The sequence below is a fragment of the Vombatus ursinus genome, unplaced genomic scaffold, assembly GCF_900497805.2.
Source record: "Vombatus ursinus unplaced genomic scaffold, bare-nosed wombat genome assembly UNPS02014786.1, whole genome shotgun sequence".
NCBI classification, from domain to species: domain Eukaryota; kingdom Metazoa; phylum Chordata; class Mammalia; order Diprotodontia; family Vombatidae; genus Vombatus; species Vombatus ursinus.
The window spans coordinates 19,614,825-19,634,752 of record NW_020954564.1 but is presented as its reverse complement, the minus strand read 5'-3'; the positions used below and the strand labels follow the sequence as shown (position 1 = coordinate 19,634,752).

At 36.7% G+C, this 19,928-nt stretch overlaps 1 protein-coding gene across 1 annotated transcript in view; it reads left to right on the top strand.

The window, feature by feature from the left end:
* Positions 1-2,511: 2,511 nt before the first annotated feature.
* Positions 2,512-19,928, top strand: part of LOC114047303 (SUMO-activating enzyme subunit 2) — a 32,735-nt gene continuing 15,318 nt past the window's right edge. Inside the window, exons 1-8 of the mRNA XM_027868072.1 lie at positions 2,512-2,701; positions 5,640-5,723; positions 6,884-6,954; positions 9,151-9,215; positions 11,803-11,903; positions 14,315-14,436; positions 16,495-16,562; positions 17,555-17,676. Coding sequence (XP_027723873.1) covers positions 2,564-2,701; positions 5,640-5,723; positions 6,884-6,954; positions 9,151-9,215; positions 11,803-11,903; positions 14,315-14,436; positions 16,495-16,562; positions 17,555-17,676 — 771 coding nt within the window. The 5' untranslated portion in view covers positions 2,512-2,563. The remainder of the gene's footprint in view (positions 2,702-5,639; positions 5,724-6,883; positions 6,955-9,150; positions 9,216-11,802; positions 11,904-14,314; positions 14,437-16,494; positions 16,563-17,554; positions 17,677-19,928) is intronic.

Genomic DNA, 19,928 nt, shown 5'->3' with positions numbered 1-19,928 from the left:
CACCTCATACTGTATACCAAGATAATTGGTACATAATTTACATGAAAAAGGTGATGCCATAAGCAAATTAGGGGAGCATGGAATAGTTTACTTGTCAGATCTATGGATAAGGGAAGAATTTATGACCAAGCAAGAGATTGAGATCATTACGAGATGTAAAATGGATAATTTATTTATGCTAAAATTTCTTAAATGAAATATAAGCTCTTTAGAAGCAGGGACTATTTTGTTTATTTTTTTACATTTCTAATACCTAACTGGATTCCTTGCACATGTCCCCAGTATTTTCTTTTTTTTTTTTTAAATTAGGCAATTGGGGTTAAGTGACTTGCTCAGGGTCACACAGCTAGTAAGTGTCACGTGTTTGGTCTAAGGCCTGATTTGAACTCAGGTCCTCCTGACTTCAGGGCTGGTGCTCTATCCACTGCACCACTTGGCTGCCCCACCCCAGCATTTTTAATATGCCAGAAATGTCTCTTCTGTTTTAAAATTTTTACCCATTCAAAACTTTTTAGTTTCTCAGGCTCTACTGCAGGACAGCCTGAGATGGTGTGAGTGTGAGTGAGTGAGTGAGTGTGTGTGTGTGAGTGTGAGATTGGGATTCCAAGGAAAAATCCAAAGCCATCTATCCAACTCTGAAATGAAGAAATCTTCACTCTTAACACCTAACAAGTGGCTGTCCAGCTTCTGCTAATCCATCACCTCTCCAAATAACAGCTCTGATTCTTAGGAAGTTTTTCCTGACATCAAGCCTAAATTTGCCTCTTTGCAACCTGCACCCTTTGCTCCTGGTTCTGACTTCTCTTGCCAAACAAAATAAATGTAATCCCGCCTCCACACGATAGCTCTTCAAATAGTGGAATGCAGCTATCACACCTCTCAGTTTTCTCTCCACTCTAATTTTAATCTTCTGTACTCTAATTTTAGTTTCACTAATTGACTGTGTAGCAAATTCCCTGGAATTTTTGTATTGCATCCCTCACAGCCAGTTCCAGAGCTTTTTTTTTTTTTCAGATGGGGAGAGACTTGGACATCATTGATGTAAAGTGTGGGCACCTTCTTGAACCCCAAGGCAGAAAGGTAATGCCTTTGTAACTGATAGTCTTTTAAGGGTTGCTGTAGATCACAATATTTGGACAATTAATGAACCTGTGAATGGATCCAACCATTCTAGAAAGCAATTTATAGCTGTAACAAAAAAATGTACTAACTTGTGCATACTAATGGTTCCTGCAATACCATTAGATGTATAACCCCAAAGAGATGGAAGAAAGCAGGAAAAGAACTCTTAGGGGCAAACATTTATAGCAGCCTTTTAATTGCAGGGAAGAGCTGGAAACAAAGTGAGTGCCTATCAATTGAGGAATGACCAAACAAATTATAGTATGAAATGTAATGGAATGTTAATGGGCCACAAGAAATGGTAAATGGGCAGATTCAGATCACTCTAGGAGGAATATTTTTTAACATTTAAAAAAACTTCGAGTTGTAACTTCTCTCCCTTCCTCCAACCTCTTCCCCTACCCATTAAGAAGGCAAGCAATATTATTCCCATTATACACATGAAGCCATGCAAAACATTTCCATAGTAGTTATGCTGCAAAAAAGCAAGAAAAATAAAGAAAATATATTTCAATCTGCACTCAGAGTTCATTAGTTCTATTTATGGAGGATAGCATTTTTCATTATGAGTCTAGGAGGATTTTCTGAATTGATGCAGAATGAAGTGAGCAGAACCAGAAAATTCCTTTATAGGACTACAATAAGGCAAAGGAAAAACGACTGTGAAATAACCCATCATGAATCTAGAAATCTGGTGATAAATTATTTTTTCTACCTCATATACATTTTCAGACACAACTATTCGACTAGTGTGTGAATGTGCTTTGCTCAACTACACCTACACACACACACACACACACACACACACACACACACAGAGTGGGGAGAGCCTGATAACAATATATTAATACTTGTTTCAAAAGCCTCTTCTCTACCAAAAGGATACAGACAAGCTCGGCAGTATTGGAACTGTCAGCTTAAATTTAATCTTTTTTTTTTATGGCAGGCTATACGCAATAGATTCATGACAACCCTATTTGTATTATTCATGTAAGGAAATGCTCTTTTTTGCCTACTTTTTATGAAATTCATAATAAGAGCTGCCTGGGGAATTGAGGGATTATGTCATTAGTCCAAAGTAATATCGCGAGAGGGCTTCAGATGCAGGACCTGACCCTCAGAAGTCAGACTCTATCCAAGCTTTCCCTCCACTAAGTCATGTTGCTACTTCAGGTATAAGGCAATGTAGAGCCTACTTCAGCGGCAGCCCCACGTGGAGACACCGCACCACCCTTACTACGGACAAACACATCCACTGGATGGGAGAGGAGGTTTGCGCAGGAGCGGAAATCGCCGTTTCCTCCCCCCTTCCTCAGTTCCGGTTCGCAGCGCCCGCCGCGCCGCCCCCTTTCCGCCTGCCTCCTCTTCTGCTCTCTACCTCCCTCTGCCAGCCGGTGTGTCCGTGGGTGGGTCCCGGCCGCGGTGGGGGAGGGTGGCCACCATGGCGCTGTCGCGGGGACTGCCCAGGGAGCTGGCGGAGGCCGTGGCTGGAGGCCGGGTGTTGGTGGTCGGCGCGGGCGGCATCGGCTGCGAGCTCCTCAAGAACCTGGTGCTCACCGGCTTCGCGCACATCGACCTGGTGAGGAGCGGGGCCGGGGGCCGGGGGGGCGGCGGGGCCGGGGAGGCCGGTCACGGAGCGGCCGCGGCGGGGAGGGCGGCGTGAGGACTCAGGGCAGGCGTGGGCATCAGGGAGGCCAAGGTGGGAAGGGCCCGGGCGGTCCCTCTCCTGGGCGCCGCGGGAGCGGGGCGGACATGGCGGCGGCTCTCGTAAGGAGGCGCCGGGTTTGCGCGGGTAAATCGCGGTGGGACGGGAATGGCTGTGTCCGGGGCGGAAGGAGGGGACGGTGGGGGCGGAGGAGGAGGGGCCTGGGCCCCCGGCCCTTCCCCTGCCCGCTGGAGGCTTCGGGGGCGGAGTCTTGGGGGGGAGAGTCACTCCGCGGGTGACTTCGCTCTCCCCGGTATCTTTTTTGAGAATCGGCGGGGGGAGGGGGAGAGGAGGCCTCATGGGGGGGGGGCTTCTCTTCCTCTTCCTCCTCCTCTCTGTCTCTCTCTGTCTCTCTCTGTCTCTCTCATTCCCTCTCCCTTTTTTTTTTAAACCGGTTTGGGGATGGGGGGGGTGTTGCCATTCTGCCCCTAAAGAGCATGCCTTCTATGGGGGAGGATTTTGCACCGTTTTAAATCTTGGTCATAGTTGCCTGTCTTGCTCCCCACCCACGTTTCTTGAGAGAAAGAATTAAAATAATTCCTGGGTTTTGTTTTAAAGTCTAAATTATTCTCGGGGTTTGTAGTAGAACACTACCCCCTTCTCTCCCCTTTCCCTCCACTTCTGCCTTGGTGCCAATGCATATTAATTTTGAATATGAGAAAGGCATGTAAAACTGTTTCCCAGCATGCGTCTTTCAGTACCAATCTTAGGTCTCCACGTTACAAGCTTCACTTATTTGGATGAAACTTAGCACAGGCTGTTCCATTCTTGCTACTAAAAATATTGCATCTATCATAAAACTACACACAAAAAGTAGGTTAGTATTTCAATCTTCACTTTCAGTCAGCTAAAAATAGCGACCTAGAGAGTTTTTCTTTCACTTTTTTCCTTGGTCCAAAGGTTTGTACTTTTTAATTCTAGTGAATTATTTTTGAGGTTTTTTTTTTTGTAAGCAACATATAAACAAACCAAGTTGTTTCTTGGAAATACTGTATAGTTATGTTTTTTTTTTAACAGCTAGGTTGATGTCATATATTTGGCTTAACAATTTGCTTTCACTTAGAAATAAAAATGACTGAAGATAAGCATCTCAAAGTAAAACTGCTATCATTGTGTATGTGGTTCTGCCCAAAGTCACTGAAATGGATAGGATGTATTTTAGATACTATATATATATATCATTGATGTTAGTTTGCTTATATGTAATTTTTATATATTTAAAATGGACTTTTCTACCTAAATTTTTTTTTTAAAAGTGTCCCTTGAAATATCTGGATTGGAAATCAAACGGTTTGTTGTTGTTGGTATTTTTGGTTCCTGTGTGTATGTGAATGTGCGTGGGGCAGGTCTGTTAACTCTAGAAAAGTGTTGTACATTGAAAAGTGCTGGATTTGAAGTCAGTGCTGCCACTTAACTACCTAATTTTTGTGACCTTTGGCAAATCACTTACCTCCACAGCCATAGTTACTCATGTGTAAAATGAGATTGTTGAACTAGATGACAGTTCTAAATCTGATGTGGTGAATACATTTATCTCTTTAACTGTGTATAAAGAGTTTTGACACTTGGTATATCATGACATATTCAAACATGATGGTGCCTTAATTTTTTGACTATTGAAGTTTTTGGGAAAAAAAAGTCATATCAGAGAAGTATGAATTTGAGACTTTCAGTTTGGAAAACAACCCATCAATCAAATTGGCTGTTGAAATTTTATTATAAATCCAAAAATCCTAAATAAAGAATTATTAATGATTTTGCTTGCTTTGTGGAATTTCACAAATGAAAGCATATTTCAATTTTAGATACCTTTTATCTTTTAGATACCTTTATGTAAGTTAATTGAAATAGAACCAATTTTTTTTTTAACCATAATCTTAATCCATTTCTATATGAAAATAGCTTCCCCACATATATAGTATGCAGTTTCAGATGTGAGACTTTGTCCTGGTTTAGTGTATTAGTTTTATTACATTTCTCTTTTTTAGCCACATTTTAAAAAATTATCATTTAATAAGCTTTTGAACTTATAGGAATAATTAGGTAGAAAATTAAGCTTTGTAAGCCACATAATTAAACTATCTTTATTACATACAGTCCTTTTTTCAGTTTGTTTATAACCCTCAAAGCATATTTATAGATTTCTTAGTCATATGTGTGTGATTAAAAAGAGTGGAATTGAGGGAGACAACAGAGGATGTCCCATCAGAAAATATGAAGTGTGTTTGCTGAATACCTTGAAATGCAGAGCTCAGATAAACACTTACAGAGCCTAGAAACCTTTCTGATTTAGATAGTGCAGAAGTAAGGCATATGATATAAATTGCAGTTGTAGATGTGCATAAGTGCACATACTTTTTTGTGTAATTTCAGGTTTTCATTTGTAACTCACACTTCCCAGGAAGCTTTTACAAATATTCTTTAGAAAGTTATTCTTAAAAATGAAATCTTTGAGTTGCTTATGTATGCAGTAATTGCTTTGGCCAAATGAACAATAATTGTGGTGTGATTGATCCTAAAACAAATTTTTAGATGCTTCCAGAAAATTTAGAAATTATGCATTCTTAGGGTTGATGTTGGTGTTGCTGAAATGTTGGGTGCTCTTTTTTTATTTTTGGAGGCAATCAGATGAAGTGATTTGTCCAGGGTCACACGCTAGTAAGTGTCTGAGGTCGTATTTGAACTCTGGTCCTCCTAACTGGAGAGCTGCTGCTCTGTCTATCCACTGTGCCACCTTCCTGTTCCCCTGTGCTGTACTTTAAATGTTTTTATATTGTATATTATAAAATAACTGGATTTTGTTCATTTGTAGATTGATTTGGATACTATTGACGTCAGCAACCTCAACAGGCAGTTTTTGTTTCAGAAAAAGCATGTTGGAAGGTCTAAGGCACAGGTAAATAAGTAAAGATTTCTTACCTTCTCTGTTGTCGGGGTGTCAAACTTGACTTAGAAAACCACACATTAACATTACTTATGTTCTATTGTGTTTTTAATTATTTTGTTAAATATTTCCCAATTACATGTTAATCTGGCTATAGAAGTGTTTGATACCTTGTTTCCTTGTACCTTGGATGGAGTAGCCCATGTTATCATATTGATTCTCATAATCTCTAGTAAATGAAGAAATTTGGGAAAAGTATTTATTTTTTCCTGGGAAAAATGAGGCCAAGGGAGGTTGTAGCTTGCCTAAATCACAAAGAAAATCAGGAACAGAACTGATGGGAGCTACTTGCCAGTCATTATATGGTGCCACGTACTGTAATTGGAGTTACTCCCTCAACAGCCATTAAGTTACTCCCATAAACAGAACTGGGTAATGGGAGAAGACGAGGAGATTAAATAAGATACTGTCTCTATCTTTGTGGAGGTCACAGTTTATTTGTGGAGGTCACAGTCTAGTAGTGGGGCATGGCATATTTAGAATTGATACAAATGATAGTACACAAAACAAATAGAAACTAAATACTGCTTCATAACTCATAGTAATCTGTCACTGGAAAGAAGTGTCATTGGAATAATCCCAACCCCTCCAAGAAAGGAGCAAATTTTACTTCTTAGTTGTTATGCTTTAGAATAGCATTAAAGTTAGTTTTTTCTTTGAATCCAAACATGGGCTTTGGAAGTTGAAAAGAAGACAATTTTAGTAGTAAATGTACTAGCAGGAAAAAGATCTCTTTGAGAGTTAAATGTTAGATAAGCAGATAGACTGGGTGGCTTCATTTCTTTTTGAGTTTGAAATGAAACCGACCATGTAGACATGACATTGTGCTTTAATGTTGAACAGGAATTTCCTCTCTTTTCAGTTAACCTTTTTAGTTAGATTTTGCTGAGCTCTCAAAATGCGGTAGAAATCTGAGGAGATTTTTTTCCTTACATGTTTTTGTTCTCTTTATCTTAATGATAGGGGATGGATTATGTAGGAGAAAACATCAATTTTAAAAATCAATTTCCTCCATCAGAAAATCATAGTATTGTATATATCAGAAAGTGTGTACTAGAATTCAGTTTTGAATAATTCTAGAAATAATTTTATAATTTTTTTTTCATTTTTAGGTTGCTAAGGAAAGTGTATTGCAGTTTTACCCAGAAGCTAATATTATAGCCTACCATGACAGCATCATGAAGTATGTATTTTGGTTAACTATTTAAATGTGATTTGGAACATTATATTTCCCATTTTTCTTTTGTATTACATTTCTTTTCTTCCTTTTGATAAGATTTTAAATAGCTCAGCTGGTTTATCCCCTAAATTAATTTAGTAGCTATTTGGTTTGTAAACTTAAAGGATCTTTGAGTCCTAATCAAAAGATAAGCGATTACAACCTAAATAGTGTCTTTAAACAGGGCAATTCAGATTTCTCTTGTAATACAGATAAGTCTCTTGTTCTGGTGAAGTTCTTTAATGATATTTTACTATATATTCTTTCCCCCACCCCCCACCCCAGTTCATTTTAACAAGACAGTCATTAAGTATCTTCTTTGTAGAGATGATTACCCAATCTTTATGTCCATCCCTAGTCTCTTTCCTTTGGTATAGTCATATATTACCTACTACTTTTTGGATATCCCGAAGTGGATGTTTTGTACACTCGTCAAGCTTATCATGTCTAAAACAGAACTTAAAACTTTACCCTCAGACTATTCTTTCTTGTCACTGTCCACGGTACCACTATACTTCCAGTCACATACGCTCTCTACTTTTGTCGTGTTCGGCTGAGGCAGCCAGATGGCAAGGTGGATAGAGCCCTGGGCATGGAGTTAGGAAGACCTGAGTTCAAATTTGATGGCAAATGTTTATTAGCTTTGTGACTTGATCAAGTCTCTTAATCTTTGTTTGTCTAGATTTCCTCAACTGTAAAATGTAATAGTATTTATCACTCAGGGTTGTTGTGAGTATCAAATGAGACAATATTTGGAAGGAGCTTAGCACATGGCTTGGCACATTGCAGGTGTTTAAAAAATATAAATCCTTTCCTCCTCACTTTGATTCACGCATATATTCAGTCTTTTTCCAGACCATGTCATTTTTACCTTTATAAGATCTCTTGAGTATGTCCTCTTCACCTATACAGCCATTACCCTAGGTCAGTTGCTTATTCATCTCTGTGACTCAAGTTTCTCTCCATAGCAATCCAACCTCTTTTTAGCTGTCAGCGTGATTTTTTTTTCCTGAGGCAGTTGGGGTTAAGTGACTTGCCCAGGGTCACACAGCCAGTAAGTGTCAGGGATCTGAGGCGAAATTTGAACTCAGGTCCTTCTGACTTCAAGGCTGATGCTCTATCCACTGCGCCACCTAGCTGCCCCCTGGGGTGATATTTCTAAAGCCTGTGTGATCATATTTTTCACGGAGTCTTGATATATATATTTTGGAATCATCTTGTTGGAGAGCCTTTCAGTTAGCATTTTACTGTACTGAATTCAGATGCTTTTATGTAGAGAACAAATAGGCTTGGATTTTATTCTGTATACTTTTCAGTCAATTATGGAACCATAAAAATATGATCTGCTGTAGGAATATGTTTTGTGTAAACTTGCTTATTCCCTTCATATACCTTAATCAGGGGTACCTCTTGGAAATGGGTGTAGTTTATTCTTATAATATTTTGTAGTGGTGGGTCTGTAAGTATTGATCTTTTCTGGGTTACTTTTTTTGGTAACAATTTTTTCCACATGTTTTTATCCTCTTCTTTCTCATACCTTAAACAAGATGTATGTAAAAGCACTTAGAGCACTTTTAAAATATCAACTACTATTATTATACTACCTTGAGAAATGACCCTTTGATTCTCTTAAAATTGTGTTTCCCCCGGCATGGTCCTTTTGTATATATACTTTGTTTAATGTAGCTCCTTTTATCATTTTGGTTTTCTTTATTTAGTACTGTTTCTACTTCCTCATGTAGCACATTCTCTTAAAGTTTTTAAGCTTTTCAGTTGGAGGTCCATTGTGGTGTTATGGAAAGAGCAATGGCCTGAGGATCCTGGTTCTGCCACTTTGATTTGGCTCAAGCACAGCAGCTGTAGGCCAAGTTGAATAGAAAATTGCTATATCTTTTTTAGCTCTAAGCCCGCTGGTCTACGAATTGACTGATAGTGTCCCAAAAGTTAGGGGGGTATCAATATTTCCAATAGCTAATGGCTATTTGGAAAAAGTAAACTAGAAAATATTTCCTTTTCATTTAGTATACTTGAGAGTAGCTATCTCACTAGAAGCTATTTGTACTGTCTAAGCTTTAAAAATGATAGAAAATTCTGTATTACATTGTGATGAACAAACATAAGGCTATTGCTTTTGTGACTCTTCTTTCTTCTATTTTGTAGCCCTGATTATAATGTGGAATTCTTTCGGCAGTTTACATTGGTCATGAATGCTTTAGATAACAGAGGTGAGAGTTTAGTAAATTCTGGTTTTATGTTTTGTAGTGATTCCTTTTTTGTTATTCCTCAGACCCAGATTGTAAAAATACCAGATGAAGATAGTGATTTGTCAGCTTCTTTACATTAGTACTTAATTGAGTTATTTTCCTTGAAGTATAGGGCAGTGGACAAAACAGTCTTCTGCTTTCATAATACTTCCAGCGATGTGATGGAGAATGTTTAGCAACTGACTCTCTGGAAAAATATATGCGTGACACACTTTTAAGTTTAATCTGCATTATTGGCATTTTCTCCATCACTTTCTTATGTGTAGACAGTCAACAAAACAATAAGTCAAGCCCTGATATAGAATGTTTGCCGATTTCTTAGGTGTAAATGCTCATGCAAAAAAATTTAACATTCTGTTCTCGTGAGTTGATTGGAGCTGGTTCCAGTACACCCCTGATGAGTTTGGGGTTTGTATCATTGAATTTGCCAACTTATTAAGGATGGGTTATATTCTTGATATGAAGTTGTAAATATGTGGTTGGCTAAAGTGGCTGCCCAGCAGAATTTCTTTTGGATGAAACTCTAAACTCTGAGGTATAGGGGAGGAAGGAGAATCAGTTTTGTGTCTAGAGGACAGAGTCTCTGAAGGAAGTTTGAGAGAGACGACATGGGGGAGTGTAGATTTAGAGACAGAAGGGACCTGAGAGGATATTAAGTTCAATTTCCTTTACAGTTCAGGAAAAGACCCAGAGAGGGAAATTGCCTTGATTGCCTCAGTTAAATCCTATGACCTTGAACAAGTTCCTTCACCTCCATTGGTTTTATTTACCTTATTTAGAATGATGATTTCTAAGGTCTTGTCCAGCTTTAAATCATGAATCTCAGTTACTGAGGAACTAGAACAGCTTGGGAATAGAAATGGATGGGATTTATTGTCATGTGCCAACTCTTCCTTAGCCCCACTTCCACTTGATTGTGATACTGGAGAAATGTTTCTGCAGATAAGGCTGGTGCCTGCCAAATATTTGCCAGGTCATAAAACTTTTAGAAGGGCCTTCTTAAAGATACTTTCTTGGATATGGTTGTAAAGATTGCTTCAAAGACATCTAGGAACATTAATGCTTATAGAAATTTTCAAAATTCTACTTAAAACTTAATGTAGTTAGATAAGTGGAAAGCAGACTTAATTTGTAGTCACTGGACCTGGGTTTGAATCCTACCTCCTCCGCTTAGTACCTGTGTGTTCTTGACTAAAGTAACTTCTCTTTGGCTAAGTTTCATTCAATGACCATTTATTGAGTGCCTTCTTTATAAGGCATTATGCTAGACATTGGAGATACAAAGCCAAAAATGAAATAGTTCCTGCGCTTTAAGAAATTGTTGCATCTTTATTGATCTATAAAATGAGAGAATTGAGCTGATGACTCCCAAGTCTCCTTGCTGGTATGATCCTGTGAGTTTATCATGTAGGTTTCTATGGAATTTATGGTCCAAGTATCTCCCCAGAAAACAATTCATTCATATAGTTATGCCTGGCTTAATGCATTAGATAATGTTTTAATCATGAAGCAAATTTAAATTAAGTGAATCTTATTTTCCTGTTACCTTTAATGATAAATTTGGATTTGTGTTCTAATATTAAAAAAAAAAACTTAAAAACCCATTTAAGACTGCAGGAAGTTAAATTGAGTGGGAAAATGTTAGCAAAATATTAAAATATTAACACCATGTTAGTATTTCTGTTTTCATAATTTTTAAAGACTCTGTCAGAAATTATGGCCATTGTGGGTGTTGATTATGATTAGCTGCCTCACAAATTGTTCTCTCTTTATAGAAGAGGCATAACTTTGGTAATTTGGCTAGGTTTTCACTAGCCTCAAAATGTTTCAATATTTCTAAATTGACATCCAAGACAATTTTACTTTATCTTGCATTTTTGTCATTTCTAAAATTTATTGACTCCTTTTTGCACTTTTTTTTCCTGCTATTTACAGTTTGATACATTATGTTGGAATGAGATGAGGTATTAGCATTTAAAATGAGACCAAAAAGTTAAACTTTGTCTTCGTAATGGATGCTTGCCCTGATAACATTTAGGACCTTTAGGTATACTGAATGTTAAAAATGGTCCTATGTGTTGATCATTCTTTTCCAACTTATTTATGTATTTATTTATTTATTTATTTTGCATTTTAGTGAGGCATTTGTGGTTAAATGACTTGTCCAGGGTCACACAGCTAGTAAATGTCAAGTGTCTGAGGCCAGTTTTTTAAAACAAATTTAGACTGTGTTAGCTTTGGGGTTCTTAGCATATAAAAATAGCATTTTAGCTATTATAATTTTAGTGGGGGCATCAAGTATAAGAGACTAGCTTTGGAAGCTGAAATTCTGTAAGTTCAGAGATCTTTCTCTTAGTTTGGGACATTAAATGAATTTCTGTTAAACGATAATGTATTATCAGTTGTATTAGCAGATCTAATGATGTGATTGATGGATGGGGTTGACTGTAAAATTAAAACTAGGAAAAGCTGTTTATTTAACCTGCTCTACTAAGTGTAAAAGTCAAATAATTGATTTTGTTGTTTCTTTCTTGATATCATCTTTCAGCTGCACGGAACCACGTGAATAGGATGTGTCTGGCTGCTGATATTCCTCTTATAGAGAGTGGAACTGCTGGCTATCTTGGACAAGTAACAGTTATCAAAAAGGTTATGGGAAAAGATTTATTTTTCTTGAAATATTTACTGTGGAACTATAGAGTCTTAGGGGGAGAGATGAGATAAGCTTTAATTTTTCTTGGATTTATATAACTTTAAGATAACCAACTCAGTTATGATGCTTATAATAAGAATACTTGGGATATTCTCTTGAGGTGGTATAGGCCATTGCACTCTAAATTGTGAAAGAGAACTCTGGAGGGACATAGACAAAACCATAGGTACAAGGAATACCATTTCTCCTTAACTGCTTAGTTTGATTTGTTTGCCTTTTAAAGCCTATGTGTTTGAAACATAATGAACCTAATCGTTTACGTCTTTATATCTGAAACTTGTTATATAACAAACTTGTGCTAAGGCTTTCAGAAGTTGGTTGCTTTGGTGATTCTAGAATTATAAATATGGAAAGAACCTTGGCATTTCATCTAGTCCATCCCTCACTTTCAGGTAGGAAGGCACTTAACATCATTCTGCAAAGATTGCTTTCAATATCAGAGTTTAGTAGCCTTTTTTAACCAGTATGTCCATGATATGCTTAAGTAGTGCTTTCGAGAGCTTGTGCAAGCTAAAAAATGTACTGGAGAGAAAAGGAAGGGGGTTCATACAGTAGTGAAAGAATGCCATTAGGAATCTCCAAAGTATCAGATATGTACACTTAGCTTTTGCTCATCTCCTTGGAAGGAAATTCTAGGTGATTTGTTTCTTTGTCTCAAAATTCTTAGGCTCTTATCTAATTTAATACTTATTATTTTAACTTAAACCTATTTCTGGTCTTTTCTTGTCCTCTGTCAATGAAGAATATTTGAGTATAGTGATGAATCATTGATTCTTTTTTAAAATAAATTTTTATTTATATCTTTTATATTGCCTAGATTTCATCATAGTCATTGCTACCCTTCCCAGAAAGCCATTCCTTATAACAAATAATTTTTTTAAAAAAAAGAAAGAAAAACAGGAAGAGCAAAATAAAGCAAAATTGAGCGACATATTGAGAAAGTATCTATACTTACCTATATATGACAATATATACATCATCAGACCAGAAGTCCAAATGATACATATGATTTTCCATACCCGTTGACCCCTGACCTCTGGAAAGGAGGTGGGGAGCTGTCTTTTCGCGTCTTTTCTTTGGGGACACACTTGTCTCTGTAATTTCATAACACTTGGTTTTGATTATTTTATGGTGGTTTTTTCCATTTACATTGTTGTTGTCTTTATATAGTTTTCCTTATCCTGCTTACTTCACTTTGCATTATTTTGTGTAAGTTTTTCTCTATTTATATTCATTATGTTCATCATTTCTTACAGCACAACGATGTTCCATTACATTCATAGACCACAGTTTATTTAGCCATTCTTCAGTTGATGGGTATATATACTTTGTTTCCAGTTCTTTACTACCACAAAAAGTGCTGCTATAAATATTTTGGTGTATATAGAGCCTTTTTTTTTTTTTTTTTTTTTTTTTGGTCAGTGACTCATTGAGGTATATTCCTAGCAGAATTTTTAGGTTAAAGGGTCTGGATATTTTAGTCAGTTTATTTGAAAAATTCCAAATTGCTTTCCATTTTGGTTATGTAGCTTCACCAACAATGCATTAGTGTGCCTATCTTTCTAAAACTTCTCCAAGATTGATCATTCCTGTCTTCTGTTCTCTATGCCAGTTTTCTGGGTGTGAGGTAAAACGTTAGAGTTGTATTGATTTTCATTTGTTTTAGTAATGATTTGTAGCATTTTTTTTTCATATGGTTGTTTACAATTCTTATTTTGAGAATTGTTTGTTTACGATTATCATTTGACCATTTCTCTTCTTGGACAATGACTTTTAATATGACTGATTCTTGTTCCTTTACTGGTTCTAATCTGATGTGAAATTCTCAAATCAAAGTTTAGATTTAGTACATTTTAATTTAAAAACCTGCTTTTCTTTGTGTTTAGGAGGTTAGGATTGAATGGAAAGTCCTGAAATATGCAAATGTATAACAATTCTTGAAAATACTTGGTTTAGAAATCTATCCTTTATCTCAAAATGGGATTCTATTGTGGTCTTTGAGATTTATTTAAAGGATCTGTGAATCAGTAGCTTTTTAGCATTCAAGTACTTTAAGTAGGGGGGAGTGTACTGTGGTTTATAGAAACCTACACTGACAGTATGAATGCTTGGGTTTTAGACTTGGCTTTGCTACTCTCTTGTGTCTTTAGGTAAAACACTTCCTTGTGCCCTTTTTATTTATCTGTAAAATGAGGAGATTATATCTAAGGTCCTTCCATAAAAAAGTTCTATACTTTTATGAAATGTAGTTAGAATGGGGAAGAAGGTTCTGTATGTAGTTGATTTATCTTGAAATAATGAGTTACCATTGTGGAGTGAATGTTTTTCTGATTTCTTGAATCTGCAGGGTGTGACAGAATGTTATGAATGTCATCCTAAACCAACCCAGAAAACTTTCCCTGGATGTACGATTCGTAATACACCTTCAGAACCTATCCACTGTATCGTATGGGCAAAATATTTGTTCAAGTAAGAGATTATTTAAGAATATGTTTTGATGCTTGTAAGTGAAAAATTTTTTATTCAGAAATACTTATCATTCTTTATTTTCAAATATGGGTAGGAAAGTTGAAATATTTTGGTAGTTTTCTTCCATATGATTATGCATGAAGGATTCAATAATTTCTAAGAAAAGGAGTTTTATCTTCCCTTTTGTAATTGTCATCTTGCTACCTATGGCTCCCATGTACTTGCATAAAATGATCAGTATATTCCATTTTAACTATGTCAGGTTCAAAGTATTACTGCTAGTCCTTGTTAGCAGTTAGCATTTTTGTACATTGTTAGCATTTTTTTGGCAGTCAAAAATTATAGCGCTATATTGGATATTAAGTGATTAGAAAAGTTATGAGGTTGCCCTGGCATGCTCACTTTTTTGGTTAATAGAAACAAAGGTGGCTGCTTTGTGTTTATATGTATACAAGATGTTCTGAAAATCTTAATGCAGTTTTTTTTCTCCCAGCAACTATTTATTTATTTATTTATTTATTCGTTCATTCATGTATGTATTTATTTATTTTTAGTTGATTTATTTTGAATTATCAACAATCACTTCCATAAGCTTTTGAGTTTAAAATTTTTCTCCCCCTCCCTCCTCACCTCCCTCTGCAAGACGGTGTGCAATCTGATATAGGCTATACATACATATTCCTATTAATCATATTTTCACATTAGTGATGTTGTAGGTAAGAATTAGAACCAATAGGAGGAACCACCAGAAAGAGGAAACAAAACACAACAGAAGAAAAGAAAAATAGCAAATAGTATGCTTCGATCTGCATTAAAACTCCATAGTTCTTTCTTTAGATGTGGATAGCATTTTCCATCATGAGTCCTTGGGAGATGTCTTCGATCTTTGTATTGCTGAGAAGGGTTAAGTCTATCAATATTAGTCATCATGCAATGTGGCTGTTAGTGTGTACAACATCCTCCTGGTTCTGCTCTTAATGCAGTTTTAATAGCTTAAAATTGCACTAAGATTTTTGGAACACCTTGCATTTGTATATTTGTAGTGCTCTTTTGATGAGCATAAATAGTTTCAATACTGCTGGTGGGGAACATAAGGAGACAAGATAGTTAAACACTTAGAGCTAATATTATGTCATCTAATCTATTCCTTTTCTATTTCTGTTATGCTTTCCATGCCTTAGAATTGGTTGTTACTTCCTTTGATAGTTGTTTCCAGCTCCTTCCTTGTTTTTTTTCACTAGTTTTTAGCCCTTCCTACCATTATTACTTGCGAGTGGGAGTCAGATTCTTGAAGTGAAATAGAGCATGTATTTCTTGTCCTCTTTCTATAGTTGAGGAAAGAAAAGAAGGTCTGAAAAGGGATGCCATGTAGAGTATCTAAAAAGTTTGTATTTGATCCTGGCTACTTTTGCTTGGCATCTTGAGCTTACTTCTTTTTATAAGGGGATATGATCTCGTTAAAGTGATGTTCCTGGCTGTACTTTGAGAATATAAAACTTATCTTAAAAATATAAAGATCAACAGTTACTTAGAAAAAAGTTCAGCCACAAGTTGATCATTAGTTTTCAAGATTTTACTTTTCAACAATAAAAATATATTACCCAAAGAAAAGTGTGGACTTATAGCCAGAAAAAGCCAGGTTTTTTTCTTTTTTAATTTTCATTTATTCATTTATTTGTTTATTTTTGGTCAAATCAAAATCTTATATATAGTTTAAAAAAAGATAAATTGGTATTTATATTGTTTAAGATCCATCTCAACAGTTAACAATGAGATGAATTATATTTTGTTTAAACTTAAATCATCCAGACTAGTCATTGTATATTTTGCTGAGCCTTGCTGTGTGGTAATTACATATAAGATTGCTGAAATTCAAACATAGTTGTGTGCTTGGCCAGAATTAAATCATTAGGTCTCTATGTAAAACAGTTTGGGAAATAGTTCCAGGTAAGCTCTGACATAATCATCTCAATCCAGTTAGGTTTGTGTGTATAATCTAGGGAAAAATCTTTGTGAAAAATGCTTGTTTTTGTATACAATTGTTTTTTAAAATTACAGCCAGTTGTTTGGGGAAGAAGATGCTGATCAGGAAGTATCCCCTGACAGAGCTGATCCTGAAGCTGCCTGTGAGTAAAATATTCAGGCTTGAACTTGTCATTTCATCAAAAGCTTTAAGTTTTATTTTTTATTTTTTGCCATTTTTTTATTAATTTATTTTGATTTATCAATAATCACTTCCATATGCTTTTGAATTTAAAATTTTTCTCCCCCTTCCTCCCCACCACGCTCCCCAAGACGGCGCACAATCTGATATAGGCTATACATTTACATTCATATTAAACATATTTTCACATTAGTGATGTTGTAAGTAAAAATTAAAACCAATAGGAGGAACCATCAGAAAGAGGAAACATAACTCAACAGAAGAGAAAAAAAAATAGCAATTCAACTTCCATAGTTCTTTCTTTGGATGTGGATAGCATTTTCCATCACAAGGCCTCTGGAGATGTCTTAGATCCTTGTATTGCCAGGAAGGGTTAAGTTTATCAATATTAGTCATCACACAACGTGGCTGTTATTGTGTACAACGTTCTCTTGGTTCTGCTCACTTCACTCAGCCTCGGACCATAGAAGTCTTTCCAGGTTTTTCTGAAGTTAGCCTGTTCATCATTTCTTATAGCACAATAGTATTCCATCACATTCATATACCACAACTTGCTCAGCCATTCCCCAATTGAGGGACATTCTCTCAATTTCCAATTCCTTGCCACCACAAAAAGAGCTACTATAAATATTTTTGTACATGTGAGTCCTTTTCCCATTTGTATGATCTCTTTGGGATATAGCCCTAGAAGTGAAAAGCTTTAAGTTTTAACAGCTAGTTCTCTTATTCTAGTTATGAAAATAGCAGCTTGTAAGAGTGCAGTGCTAAGATGGTCATACCTCCCCTTCTGGCCCCTCTAATAGGCCCTGAATCAGGAGGGCAAATACTAAACCAGAATATGTTGATTACAGGTGAATTCCCTAGCTAATTTAAATTATTTCTTTCATCAGTTAAGTTGGGTCCTGTTTCATGTCTCTTCATGTTAAAACTATAGCCAGATGTTGTCTATTGCAGGGGAACCAGCAGAAGCTGAAGCCAGAGCAAGAGCATCTAATGATGACGGTGATATCAAACGTATTTCCACTAAGGAATGGGCTAAATCAACTGGATATGATCCAGTTAAACTCTTCACTAAGGTGAGATTTGCTCTCTCAAATAGCAGAGTGGTATAAGCGATTGAGTTCTATTTCTTTTGAATTCCTTCAAAAGTTTAATGACTTACCCAGGGTCATACCCAGGTTCAGACATTAGTAAGTATCTAAGTCAATCATTAAGCATTTATTAAGCACCTTTTATGTTCCAGGGACCGTGTTAAATTCTGGGGGTACAAAGATTGTGAGGAACTCAAAATCTTATGGGAGAAACAAGCAAACAAATATGTACAAACAAGCTATATACAGGATAAATAGGAAATCATTAATAAGAGAGAAGGCACTAGAATTAAGAGGATGGAAAAGGCATCCTATAGAAGAGATTTTAGCTAAGAATTCAGGGAAGATAAGGATGGAAAAATGAGGAGGGAGAACATTCCAGCCGTGAAAAATGCCCAGAGGCAGAATTTGAATTAATGACTTTCTAAAGGTCATTATCTAGTTTGATAGAAAAGTTTCAACTGCTACTAAGGTGATTTTCTCATTTAGGTGGGTAATTTAAAAAATTCTTAATAATAGGATAGTTACTGTTAATAGGTAGTCTGTTAGGAAACCTTTTGGTGGGATCCAGCAAAAGGTATTTTTTCATATAATTTCTATAATATTGAGAGGTGGAAAAATAGTAGAAACTACAGAATTCCTTCTAAAACTAAATGTTTTAGGATATAAGGGGACTATTGCTTATTTAAATATATTTATATCTGCAACATAAGGAAAATCTAAATTCTTAATGATTAACAAACTCCCCCCATTAATACCCTGCCCATTCCAGTGATTCTTTACAACTTGAGGTCATAATTCAAACCTCATTCACCATTCCTTACTGTTCTGTTCCTTATTTATATTTCTCACTCCTCTCCCCACATCCCCCTTCCCCCCTTAGGTACTCACCTCTTCCATGCTCTCTGGAATCCTGCTCCATAGGCAAAAAACTTGTTTTTGTCTTAAATCTTTTCCTTTCTCACATCTAGTCTTTTGGCTCTCACTGAGACCTGGCTGCTTCCTTTTTTTTTTTTTTTTTGCTAGGCAGTGGGATTAAGTGACTTGCCCAGGGTCACACATTACTAAGTGTCAAGTGTCTGAGGCTGGATTTGAACTCAGGTCCTCCCGACTCCAGGTCTGGTGCTTTGTCCATTGAGCTACCTAGCTGCCCCCTGGCTGATTCCTGATGATGGCTTCCATTGCTGCCTTTTCTAGCACTGATTTTACTTTCAGTCATTAGTCATTGACTTACTGGTCAGGGTGGAGTTGTTGGAATACTCCTTACTTCTCACTGCTACTTCTAGGTTTTCCTTTTACCACCATCACTCAGTAAACTGTCAACTCTTGAAGTTCATTCACTGCAACCCTACTACCCAAAATTCTGCTAGTTGTTGTCTGCCAATCTCCAGGACATTTCCTTTCTTTCCTCAGTGAGTTGAGTGCTTGGCTCACAGTTTTTCTCATCTCTCTACCTCCTGCCATCATACTGGGGGACTTCAACATATTAATACTCTTTCAAGTACCCTAATGTCATAGTTCTTCAACTTAATTACCAAGATGTATTCCTCCATCCCACCTCAGCCACATAACAAAGGTTGTCATCGCCTCCATCTTGGAATTGCCCACATATGTGCTAATTCCATGTTCGTGAACTCTGAAATTCCCTTATATGATCACAATGTATTGTTATTCATATTCTCCCTCTGCCTTGCAACCCCAAACCCTGTTTTTTGTTCCCATTGTGACTTCCAGTGCTTCAGCTCCCCAGTTCTCTACTAGGCCATTACTTCTGCACTGACTTCACTCTTCCCTTGGTGAACCCGTCTTGACCCCTTGGTGAACCCGTTTAGCTCTACCGTCTTTTTGTGTCCCTTGCCTTATTATATCACCAAACATGTCCTGCCAATCCTTAGCCTTGGATCACTCCCACCATCTGCTACCTTTCATCCTATCTATGTGCTGCTGAACAAAGGTAGAGAAAAATCATGAAACCATACTGACAGGTCCATTATGAATTTATGTTACATAACCTCAACAGGACCCTTAATGCTGCAAGGCAATCCTTTTATACCTCTCAATTAACTCACTGCCTTCCCCACTGCAAGAGTTTTTCCCAGACCTTTTCAGCTCTCTTCAGATCTCCGATGGCTCTCCCTCGTCCTTTCCCCTTCCTTCTCAGCTAAAAAACTTGCTTCATATTTTACTAAAAAATTGAGACCATTCTCCAAGAGTTTTCCTCTGCTTTTTTCCACATC